The sequence below is a fragment of the Triticum aestivum genome, chromosome 3B, assembly GCF_018294505.1.
Source record: "Triticum aestivum cultivar Chinese Spring chromosome 3B, IWGSC CS RefSeq v2.1, whole genome shotgun sequence".
Taxonomy (NCBI): Eukaryota; Viridiplantae; Streptophyta; class Magnoliopsida; order Poales; family Poaceae; genus Triticum; species Triticum aestivum.
This window is the reverse complement of record NC_057801.1, coordinates 454,926,331-454,939,479: the sequence shown is the minus strand read 5'-3', so window position 1 is coordinate 454,939,479 and position 13,149 is coordinate 454,926,331. Positions and strand designations below refer to the sequence as shown.

The 13,149-nt window shown below is 44.7% G+C and overlaps 1 protein-coding gene across 1 annotated transcript; it reads left to right on the top strand.

The window, feature by feature from the left end:
* Window positions 1–10,763: 10,763 nt before the first annotated feature.
* LOC123065516 (uncharacterized) lies at window positions 10,764–12,644 on the top strand. The gene is made up of 2 exons (XM_044488778.1): window positions 10,764–11,881; window positions 11,965–12,644. Exons 1-2 carry the CDS (start codon window positions 11,863–11,865, stop codon window positions 12,552–12,554), a joined length of 609 nt encoding a protein of 202 aa, XP_044344713.1. The 5' UTR covers window positions 10,764–11,862; the 3' UTR covers window positions 12,555–12,644.
* The last annotated feature ends 505 nt before the right edge of the window (window positions 12,645–13,149 follow it).

Here is a 13,149-nt window from a genome sequence, read left to right as displayed (position 1 = left end):
TCGACTTAGGCGTGAACTTGGTATCTTGGAGCTTGACAACATTATGTGAAATCTCGTACTCATGCATGCATCTTCATAATGTCTTGTTTTGATGTAGGCATATACTTAGGGGGAGACATTCAATTTATGAGTACTCTCTCCCTTACATAATGCTTAAATAGAACCAACACTCTCAAAGTCACTATGGCACTTACTTTGTGTCCATACTACTTTAAAATGATGGAGTAATAACCATGGGTCCAAAAGTTCAAATTGTTGGTCTCCAAAGTTATATATACTCATACATGGTGACTTAGCCTAATTATTCTTTTTGGGTGTTTATATGAGGTTGAGATAGTGCTGTGACTAAGGCTACTTATATATATATATATACATATATATAACAAACACACACAATATATATATATATATATATATATATATATATATATATATATATATATATATATCGGCATCACCCCATCACTCTTCATCACATCAGAATCATCTCTCAGAACTTTGGCCAGCCGGATCATCCGGACTTACATCCGGACGTCCGGGCTGTGTCTGCCCGGATATCCGGGCTCACTTCCGGACATCTGCCCCTGCCCGGATCATCCGGGACTCCTTTCGGACATCTGGGTGGGTTGTCGACTTGCCCAGTAGCATATCGGACCGTCGGGGGGGGGGGGGGCACAGGGAGTTATCCTCTTTCTCTTTTCCCCTCGTCCTCTCCCTCTCACCCCACCGCCGGCGGCTGCTCTGCGGCTCGCCCCGCCAGTCCGGCCGGCCAACTTGGCGGATCTTGGGCTCACGGGCTGCCGTCACCTCGATCTACTCCCTCCTCCCGCCGTTTTCCCCAGGGGCCGATTGGATTCTCTCCAATCTCGGCCTCCGTCCCCAACTCTGCCATGGTGGGCGGACGTGGTGGTACTGGCCGGAGCTTCAAGTCGACCTCCTCGGGCCCCTCTCGTGGTATCTCGTGTGCGCCCTTCCTCGTTTTTCCTCTTGTACTCATCTAGGGTCAGTTACTCATCGAGCTCGCCGATTTTTTTTTTGTTCTTTTCGCTCCAATGCGTATGCCTAGAACCACGTCGCCAAGCATCAACGGACTTCGAGGAAGCTGCTCGTCCACTCAAGAAAGCACCAGGTCGTGCTCGTCCGTCCTATGCCGGGCAGGACGATCCTGATTATGAGGACGATCTCCAGGAGGACGAGCTCGTGCCGGTTCGCTCAACGACCAAGGCCAAGAAGAAGAAAGCGGCTTCTACCTCAAGCTCGCAGCCTGCCGCACCTATCGGTCTCATTTTGTCCATGGCCAACCCCACCAACCGGGGCCGTCGTACTATCAGCTATCAGTCCATGGATCCCTCTGAGTATGCAGCTTTAAGGAGTGAAGTCAGCCAATTTGCTGCCCCGTCCAATGCAACCGATCCTCGGTTTCGCACTTTGGTTCAACAGGACATCTATCAATCGGTCATTGCTCATCTAGGGTTCTCTCCTCAGCATTATGTGAACTTGGATTACATTGCAAACAATCCAACCAAGTTCGATGGTGTGTTAGAGAAGATTGATGGCATGGGGCTGCGTCATGCTATGACTCTCCACTGTGATTGGAATGAGGCTGCCATTCGGCAATTATATGCCACGTGTTTCTTCCATCCGGATCGTTCGATCACTTGGATGACTCATCATTCTCAGTTCACTGTCTCTTTTGAGGAGTTTGCTGCTGCCTTGGGCATGCCTGGATCTGAGGCAGGTCTTTTTCGAATCCATGAGGTGAATCCCAAGTTTGAGGCTATGCCTATCAGTGCTTGCAGTTGTCTCACCATACCTCCTACTCAGCTATCCACAGTGCAGCAAAGCAAGGAGCTTAATGACATCTGTATCTTCCGTCTCAAATACCGGTGGCTTTTTCAGTGCATCCTCAACTCCATTGCTCCCAAGAAAGGGGATCATGGGATGGTACGAGCTTATAGCATTGACTTGATGTACTATTCACGGAAGAATCCCACTCGTCCCATTGACATGGCAGATTTTCTTTGGCATGAGATTCGCATGGCTAGTTGTCTGAAGGTTCGTACTCTTCCACATGCTCCTTTCATTCAGACCGTCATTGATTCTGTCTTCACTTGCCCCATCAACAAGAACAACATTCACTCCATGTGGACTCCGCGTGATGACACTTCTAGGGGCAAGGCTCCTGCTCCGTCGTGTGGTGAGAGCTCTTCTCGCCACACCAAACCATTCGTCAAGCCGTTTGACCGCCTTGCTCGCTTTATTGGGAAGTCCCATAAAGCCATCTTTGACACCTGCCGCTACACTGCTACTCACATTGCTACCGAGGAGGTTCGCCGCATCTCTGAGGCAAATGCCCTTAGGGCTCGTCTTCGTGCGCGTCCTGGCAGTCCTGTTGAGCCTGATGAGCCTATTCCTGCTCGACTTCCTCTTCCGAAGGTCGATTTTCCTTCTGCCACTGAGTTCCCCGAGTTCTTCCTTGTACCTGCTGATCTGAGTGATGGTGATGATGATGATGATGCTGAGGATGAGGATGATGCGTGATTCTCCTACTTTCTCGGCCGTCTTTCCCTTTTTCGGTACTTGCTGTCAAGGGGAGATGTAATTCTTAGGAGTTTCAGCGTGTGTCTGGTATGCTTATGCTTAGAGCTTTAGTGGACTCATTATTATTATTGTAATGGTACTATGGTACTTTGGTCATGAGTTATGAGTCTATGTCACTATGCAAGTGCTTATTGTAATGGTACTATGGTACTTTGGTCTATGGTACTTTGGTCATGAGTTATGAGTCTATGTCATGTGCTTAAGTATGTTGTCTTTATTCATTGCTCATGATGATTTTAATGATGTATGCCTATACTATACTCCGAATGTGGGCATCCACTTCATATGTGCATGACTTTGTATGTTTATCACCTTATTCCATGCATACATTAAGGGAGAGCTCCTCTTAAAACACATCCATATGCATAAATTAAGGGGGAGCTCTTCCTAAAACACATACCGAAACACATACTGGTCTGCTCTCCTAGAATCATTCGTATCACATTTCACTATAAAATGCTATATGTAGTTTGTCATCAACTACCAAAAAAGGGGGAGATTGAAAGTGCAATCTTGCTCTTAAAGAGTATTTTTGATATTGATGACAAACCTACATATAGGGGACTAACCTTGTTTGCTAAGTATATACACAGGCCGTCTGTCCTCTGGTTTTCTTTAGTGAGCATCATGATCACATCATATGAGATTTTACTCAAGCAAATTATCAATGAGGAAAGGAGCAAACAAAGTTGAAGTATTGTGCTCTTTTCATATTTCTTGAGTAATAGGAACCCCGCACTATTAAGAGGGGATCCGAAGTGTAGGTTCAAGACTTGCTCACATTTTGTCTCATAAACGATTCTACCACAATAGACCAAAATGCCTAGCAATATCTCTTAGCCAAAACCTACCACCTCTCCTAGCCGGATCATCCGGATGGATGCCCAGATCATCCGGGCCTCACCCGGATCAGCCGGACCCTGCACCGGATCGTCCGGATAATTGGTGCTCTCCATCACAGAACGGTATGGCTGAAGCCGGATCATCCGGACGTTCCTCCGGATCATCCGGGCTGTTCCTCGGATCATCCGGATCCTCTTCCGGACCGTCCGGATATCCGTGCCCGTTTTTCACAGAAGCCATATGTTGTAGCCGGATCGTCCGGCCAGCCATCCGGATCATCCGGGGCTTGTCCGGATCATCCGGGCTTGCCTCCGGACTGTCCGGGCTGCTCGCAGCTAGGCTGCAACCACCTGCATCCGGGCCTTCTGGCAGATCATCCGAACAAATGTCCGGATCATCCGGATGGTGTCCCAGATCATCCGGGATGGTCAACTTGTGTCCGAACAACTCTTTTCTGGACATGATATAAATAGCACCTTACCCCTTCGGGATAAGGCTGAACACTCCACACAAACACGCCTCAAGAACACCAGTGCTTTCCCTCTCTTGCTCACACACTAAATCCCAGATCCCGGCTTGATTCTTGAGAGTTTCGAAGAGTTGTTCCAATCAAAAGAAAGATCTTCTTCCTCCCCTTCTTATGACCAAAGCAAATCGAAGTTTGAGCAAGTCTTGAGTCTTTCCCCTCGGATACTCTTGGAGGTTGGAGACTCCTAGGCGGTAGGAGTCATTCGGTGAGGAATCAACGATTGTGATTACCCCCGGAAAGTTTATGAGGGTTTGGAGACCACCCCAAGGTCTACCACTAGTGGTTGAGAAACGCCTTCGTGGTGTTGTCTCAAAGGGAGAATAGGGTGAGCCTTCGTGGCGTAGGTGTGCCTTCGTGGTAACATCCGCCCCTCTAACGGTGACTAGCTTCCCTCCAAGGAAGTGAACATCGGCATACATCCTCGTCTCCCGGAGTTGCGGTTATTCCTAACCCTAACTCTATACTTGTGGTTACTTGTTGTGATTGCTCTTACTTACATCTTATTGTGCTTGCTCACTTGTATGCTTGTGTTACTTGCCTAGTACTTTACTCTTACTAGCAATTGTTAGGCTCACCTTCATATTCCGTCTATTGCCTAAAATTGCGTAGTAATAATTAAAATTTGTAATTGTACCTATTCACCCCCCCCTCTAGGTCCATCTCGATCCTTTCAAAAACTATATATGATTCATGCCATGTCGATTATTTCTACTCTTGGATAGCATCCACACAAACATTTTTGATCCATCAGTACCAGGGACAGCCTAGGACATGAAACTACCTTACTGAACACTAAATCAAACATTACTTACTCCTAATCCAACTACTAGTCCTCAGATCTGGTTTCACAGCGGACTCCCCTTAACAAACGTATATCTGATTCTTTTTTCCCGAACTAAATGCATATATGATTGAGTATGGTATCACGATGTGTGTCCAATGATAACAATGCTACATGCAAATATGGTTGCAAGTTATACAAGCTACAACACTTGATTGAAATCATCTGAAAATAACATAACCTTGGTTCGGGCTACAATCAACCAGACTGTAGCACCAGTTTTGCTTCAGAGGTGAACATCACTTGCTTCCTTAATAAACAATAGAAATGACAAAAAAAACTGTGAACAAAGACACCGAGTACATCTAACAATGCTAAAATTTCCGACGAATTTACGCCAAGGCATAAAGATTGCTATTACAACTCTACGAGTAGTCCACATGTACTCGATAAGGCTACATGAGTCATTTCTTTCTTCTTGTTTTGAATATATCCAATATGTTGAAACCTCTGACATGGATTTTGAAGGGCCCTGCAACTACATATAGTTCAATGTCGAATGAGATCAAATATCTCCTTATGTTTTAGAACACTATATACAGAATAAAAATGAACATGCTCTAGATATTGTTTTATTTTGTTTGCTGGGAAGCATAGCATCCTTGCTAAATGAAACATAATTGCTAAATTAGTAAAACTATATTAAATTATAACATGAAAAACAAGTGGACAAGAAAAAGCAACAGAAAACAATAAAGGATTCACTCTCTTGCTAATTTCACTCTCCTGCTATAAAATCACATCAACCCATATGGGAAGAGATATTTATTCAATGGACGAACATGCTAGATGTAAGCTGCTACCTAGGAAAATAAACACTTCTCTGCCCTCAAACTTGCAGATTAATACCTACCTTGCCTAGTTTTGAAGTGTTACCTTGCCTAATTTAAGAGCAAAATTATTCTCAATACATACTCATCAAGAGGATCTGTGATGAACACTTTCAGCAAGTTTGCTTATAAAGGGCTATTTATTCTGTGGATGAACTTCTCTGCCCCCAAAATGAACACTTTTAGGAATCTTGTTTATGAAGAGGATCTGGACTGTACTTGCCCAGTATCGATCAACTCAGAATATTCTATCCTATTCAACATCCATCTACTGCATCATCATCATCACGTCAACTCAAAGACGATAGCTATGAATGGGATACAACAAAGAGGAAAAGGAGGCCACCTTGGTGGGCAGCGGCGACCTGGGTGTCGAGGTTCGGTCTGGCGGCGACCTGGCCATCGCGCCGAGCCGCTTCTTGATGAGGACTGCTCAATTGATGATCGATTGAATTTTTGATATGATACAATACCAGCAGCAGCTATCAAAGTTCAGTTAGTCTCAAACACCTGGAACCATGTTGTACAATCTGAATCATTTGATCTAACAATTCATTAAAAGCAAAAATATTATAAGCATATGACATAGATACAAGAAACATCAAGGATTTCCTTTTTCTTTCGTCGACTGAAACCACTGAGGTGGTACAGTGCAGTTATGAAATTGTAACAAGCCCGAAGCTCCTCTCTCTCAGATGATTTGATCGCAAAGACAGGGGAAATTGTAACGAGTCGAATGTGGTGCCCAATTCTGGTTTCTGAAGGAAATATGCCCTAGAGGCAATAATAAAGTTGTTATTTTATATTTCCTTATTCATGATAAAGGTTTATTATTCATGCTAGAATTGTATTGATCGGAAACCTTAATACATGTGTGAATCTATAAACAAACATCATGTCCCTAGTGAGCCTCTAGTAGACTAGCTCGTTGATCAAAGATGGTTAAGGTTTCCTAACCATTGACATGAGTTGTCATTTGATAACGGGATCACATCATTAGGAGAATGATGTGATGGACAAGACCAATTCATTAGCTTAGCATAATGATTGTTCAGTTCTATTGCTATTGCTTTCTTCATGTCAAATATATATTCCTTCGACTATGAGATTATGCAACTCCTGGGTACCAGAGAAATGCCTTGTGTGCTATCAAACATCACAACGTAACTGGGTGATTATAAAGATGCTCTACAGGTATCTCCAAAGGTGTTTGTTGAGTTGGCATAGATCGAGATTAGAATTTGTCACTCCGAGTATCAGAGAGGTATCTCTGAGCCCTCTCGGTAATACACATCATAAGCTTGCAAGCAAATGACTAAGGAGTTAGTCACGAGGTGATGTATTACAGAACAAGTAAAGAGACTTGCCTGTAACGAGATTGAACTAGGTATGAAGATATCGATGATCGAATTCTCGGGCAATTAACATACCGATGGACAAAGGGAATTAGGTATGTGGTCATAATGGTTCGACCGATAAAGATCTTCGTAGAATATGTAGGAGCCAATATGGGCATCCAGGTTCTGCTATTGGTTATTGACCCGAGAGGTGTCTCGGTCATGTGTACATAGTTAGCGATATAGTGTTATATAAGTTATATGATTTGGTGAACGAATCTTGTTCGGAATCCTAGATGAGATCAAAGACATGACGAGGAGTCTCAAAATGATTGAGAGGTAAATATTGACATACAGGACGATGGTATTTGGACACCGGAAGTGTTTCGGGACGTACCAGGAAGGAATCGGGTCACCGGAAGGGGTTTCGGGCACCATCCCGGCAAGTTATGGGCTTAATGGGCCAAAGGGAGGGATAGACCAGCCCACTAGGGGGCTGGTGCACCCCTCCACTTGTTTGGACAGCCCTAGGGAAGGAAAAGGGGGAGGGCTAGTGTCGTGGAAAGGTCACGACAGATGTCCTAGCAAAAGGACTTAGTCGTGGAGCCAGTGCAACTAGGTAGCTTAAAGGGGTTAAACGGGACAAAGGAAACGTGAGTTTATACTGGTCGGCCCCTTGCGGTGAAGGTAAAGGCCTAATCCAGTTTGAGGTGGTATTGCTTATGTCTCGATTACCAGGGAGCGAATCCGCTTGACCTAGCTTTCGATCTGTTGTCTCTTGTCCTGAACCACCGCCGGGTCGTCCCTTTATATACACAGGTTGATGCCCAGCGGCTCACAGAGTCCCGACTGCTCATAGATACGTGTCCGACTTGGTGACTATCTTTACATGCCTTACAATACAAGTCTTTACATATATGGCGGTTTACCCCTATGGGCCTTAAGTCGCCATTGGGCCTTGGGCCCTTAACTAAACCGCCATCCTCAAATTCCTCGTGGGCTTCATATGATGAATCTCCATAGGTATAACCCGGCCCCTCCTGGGCGGGTCATACCTAATAGTTATATCCCCAACATTAGGCCCCAGATTGATTTGAATTGGTTCATGTCAATCTTCAATACTTAGAAGAAATCTTCCCTTCTTCATTTGTGCGAGAATTCATAACCCGCCATGACGTCATCTTCTAGATTTGTGATAACCCGCCGTGACGTCACCTGCCATAAATTCACACAATATCCAACATATCTCAACGCAACTTTACTTTAATAATCGTCCCAAGAATCGAGGCGCTTGGGCAGCTGGATAACCATGTTTTGGCCTCCTCGTTTTTCACGCCCACTTATTAGCCTTCTCCTTATAAATAGTCACGACCGACCTCTTCTCATTCTCCACCCTTTCCATCATCTTCCTCGTCTCGCGACTCTCTGCCACTCGAGCTCCGCCGCCGCCGCGAAGCACCTCATCCTCATCGTCCTTGGCTGCTGCATCAACCTGTGTCGGACCAGAGTATACCGGTGCTCCACCGTAGTTGGATCTGCATCTGTAAGTGCTCCTCCTCCAACGCTTTAGATCGCATTAGGGTTTCGGTTGTTCTTCGTGTTCTTCGTAGTTCCTTCTTAGTTCTTCCACTGTATCTAAAAACGACATAGAACTTGTGCGGTAGTAGTTTTGCTTTTGCCTTCAATACTAGTGGACCCCTTTCCCTTGAAAAGATATCTCATTACAGCTTATGAACTCCCCCGTACTGGTTTTAGGTATTGATTTATTTTCTTTTTTCTGAACTGACGCTGATCCGAAATAATAATTGTAATCTGTGAAACTTGTTTGTACGGTACTTAGCAAAAAACTGCATCCTGGTAGATCCACTTAGTCATGGCGGCTCATATCACCGGCTGTAGTTAATTGCAATGCTAAACAAATTTTTCTTTTGATAGACATCAAACTGCTCATGGCGGCTTAGATAACCTGCTGTAACTAGTCATATACCATTAGGCCCCTTTTTAAGCCGCCATTTGAATATGTGCTGTAATACTTTTCTTCCGGCTTAAATTTGAACCAGAAATTTTGTTCTTTTCCTTTCTAGGTTTCTTTCTTCATAATGCCATCCAAAACAATCACTTCATGTAACTTGGTTCCTTCCATCGTCATGGAGAACACTCTTCAAGATTTTGTGAAAACCGGTTATCTGCCAAAGAAGTTTGTCATGTCTTACCACGCCCCAAAACCGGAAGAAGAAAAACCTCAGCCAAAGGAAGGCAAAGTCATTGTCTTCACCGATCATATGAACCGGGGCTTCTCACCGCCTGGCTCTAAGTTTTTCCGGGACGTTCTGCACTTTTTCAACCTTCATCCTCAAGACATCGGACCCAATTCCGTGTCAAACATCTGTAATTTCCAAGTGTTCTGCGAAGTCTACCTTCAAGAGGAGCCCACTGTGGAGTTATTCAGAGAGTATTTCTATTTGAACCGGCAAAATGAGTATTCAAACGGACCCAGTCTGGAGCTTGGTGGAATCTCAAATCAACGCAGGAGGGATGCTATCTTTCCTTACGCCCGTCTGCCGAGTCACCCCAAGGACTGGAACCAGACATGGTTCTATTGCGAGGATACTTCTCCGGCTGACGAGAACCAGCTGCTCGGCTTTCGCACCCTGCGTCTGGAATCAAATCATCCTCTTCCTGACAAGATGTCAACCACTGAACGCAGGAAACTCGCCCCTACCTTTGCCAAGGTCAAGGCTTTGTTGGGAAACGGCCTAACTGGCATTGACTTGGTCTGATGCTGGGTTTCATGGCGGGTCATTCCCTTAAGCCGCCGCTCTGGCTTAATGTGTGCCTACATGGGTGAGAAAAAGGATCCACTGCGCCACAACTCCATGGAATTAACTGACAAAGCCATCAACGAGATGACAAAATCCCTTCTGCATGAAAGCCTAGCAGACCGCGACAAGGTGGGCCTAAGCCCCTTCTGCTCGACTAACCCAGCTCCAAGAGTAAGCCGCCAAACTTGGTTACTTATTTTACTTTCATTCTTAAATACCTTGTTTTAGCTCATCTTTGATGATTTTCATAGGCTGATGATGAGTTTTGGAAGAAATAGTATGATCATGAAGCTGCTAAGAGAGCCAGGAAGGCTAAGAAAGCCACCAAGAGAGCCACCAAAAAGAGGGGAAAGAAGCCCATCGCTTCTGAATTGCTTCAACTGGAAGACACCTCTGAGTCGGAGGTAGCCCTTGATTCTCTTGGCTCCTTTTTCAACCATCTTATTGACACTGATTATCATCAGGATGGCACGGGAATGAGTCAGGCGGTTGAAGAATAGGTAACTATCATTTCCTCCGACTCCGAGCCCTTGTCAAGACAAAAAATTCGAAGAGTAACCCGGAAAGTAAGATTTTCACACCCCTTAGCTCATGTGGATCCTCACTTTCTTTTGAAGCAACAACAGCACGAGAGCCGGCGACAGACTCAGACGAGCAAGGATGTAGAACTATCCTCCGGCTTATTGAACACACCGAGGAAGTGTCGAAATTAGGTCACCCCCGAATTAAACTCTTTTTATCCTTTGGCGGGTCTCACTCGTCAACCACTCAATGCTTCCGACTCAAATTATCAGGAAACGTCTCATTCCTCTTCCGGTGACTCAATCCAATATAATATGCCGGCTTTCAAGACTACTCCCGGGTAATGGCAATTTACTTATCATTTACACATTATGATCATTTTATACTTATACTGACCTTTTATGACTCATGCAGTGGAAAAGCCAAGCCCAGCAAGAGGGCAAACATGAATAAGCCGGTCTAAAATCCAAAAGTCAATGAATCGGAGCAGCAGAAGACGGCACCTGAAGACCTTGTTCCTTCACCATCAGTGTCGGTTGATAACCCGCCAGTGACTTCTGACCCTCCTATGGAGCAAGCCAGTGATGACCCTTTGAATCCTGAAGCATCGAACCAGTGAAGACGTCCGACACACAAAGCAATGATGTAGTGATCACCAAGACCGGCTTTACAGAGCTAGGGAGACCTACTGTCCTGGCCAAGCACTCTGCCAAGGAAGAACATTTTGAGCAGCGCAAAGTGCGATTTGATGTCACCAATTATTCTCAACTGAGCATTGGTGAAATATACTCTGGGTTTCTCAGTCAAGTACACAGCAGCCGTGAGCTTCAAGTTAACATGGTGAAGTAGATGCACCAAAAATTTGAGGTATAGACCCCACCATTCTTTAAGTTATGCATATCCTGCCAGCCCCCAACTCTACTGTTTATTTTGAATATGATGTAAACTTGATCACCATGAACATGAATAACAACCTATGAAACAATCCTTTCAAAATCCGGCTTAAAGCTTGTGTAGTTCTCATGAGCCGACTATGGCCGGTTGTAGCATCAAAGGGTTGTCGTAAAATTGCAACAATACAAGCAATATGCATTAGCTCCCAAGTGCCAAGTACTCTTGCTCGCAAAGTGCTTGGGACTTATTCATATAAGACACCACATAAATAGAGCTTTCAGTAGACATTAGCCCCCAAGTGCCAAGTGTTGTTACTTGCAAAAGGCTTGGGACTTAATGTTTTGAACTAACGTTGAATTATGATTTCACTCCGGTGTATGAACAGACCACCACTGCTCAACTTCAATCAGAGCTTTCTGATTTGAAGACTCACCTAGACCTGCAAGAGGCTGAGACCCAGAAGGCGAACTCAAAGTTCGAATTTAGTGTGGCTGAGGCAGAAAAATTGAAAGCCGGCGTTGAGGTTGATAAAACCGCCTGGGCTCAAGAGAAAATTGCCTTGACACAATGGGCTGAGAAGGCGGAGGCGGCTCTCCAGGAAGCGACCACTGAACTCACTGGCTTAAAATGCCAGGTGTCTCAGATGGTTTCTGCTATCTTTGGTAAGTTGCCTTATGACTATAAAATTTGAATATTTTCCTTGATGAGATGACCTGCTTTTAACCCATCCGTGATTATTATGTAGGCCCTAGGAGTAGCAACCTCAACCAAGACATGCTTGTGAAGCTAAAGGTGGTTTGCACATTGGTGGAGCAGCTTTACACTGGTTCTCAGCGCGCATTGGCCACAATTTCTCCGTCCAATGAAGCCCCCACACTCTTGGTTGATGTGTTAAGGAAACTTTCCGTCTTGCCCGAGAGGTTTAATGAAATGAAGCAATCATCAGCGAGAGCCGGGGCTGTGATTGCCTTAAGCCGGGCCAAAGCATGGTTACCGGAGTTAGACTCAGCTGATATCTCTATTGGGTATCCAAGCTTCAAGGAAGACGTCACTCCGTTTGACCATAAGGACTTTGCTGCTTGCGTGAAGGATATATGTCCTTTGGCCAGTCTGATCGCCAATGAGACAGACCTCACCAAATACCAACCGGCTTACGATGTGGGAAATCAGAAGATGCCAAGACCGTCTTACAAAGTGAAAGACCTGATCCCCCCAATCTGTAAGCACACTTTTGCTCCTGAAGTTGACCCGTCCAAGCTAATTGATGATGAAGCTGAGTTCCAAGCTTTGAGTGGCATTGACTGGTCGTCACCAACCTTCCAGGATGTAGAATAGGACAAAGAAGCGGAGAGGGATTATGCGGAAGCGTCAGGCCATCAAGAAGAGTTCATATTTGTGACCTTCTGAAAATATAGTTAATCATCTGGACTCCGGAAGTCATGTAATAGGGTAGCAATAACTTTGCTCTACCGTGCCATCGTGCACGTTTGTGTTATGCTCAACACTATTAAGCCGCCACTTTATAATTATCCTCTTTACACTTATCATATTGTTTGACTCGTGCGGATGAAAATTTGAATTATCTTGCACACAAAATAGATCACAAGATCCCTTGGCCTTTTACCGCAGGGTGGGTCATAATACCTCACATATAACTACTGATGTTTTAACATAGTTATAGATAGGGCTGGCTGAACCCGAATTGAAATATAATAATAACATTATCATACCTGTGATATTGAATTGTACTGCCGGATTATGATACTTTGTGCAGTAAGGGTGAGGACCCAAAGCTTCAGAAGCCAATATTTCCAAGGACTGGATATCATCATGTAAGGGCGAGTTGTCGCTGAAGTAAATATGCCCTAGAGGCAATAATAAAGTTATTATTTATTTCCTCATATCATGATAAATGTTTATTATTCATGCT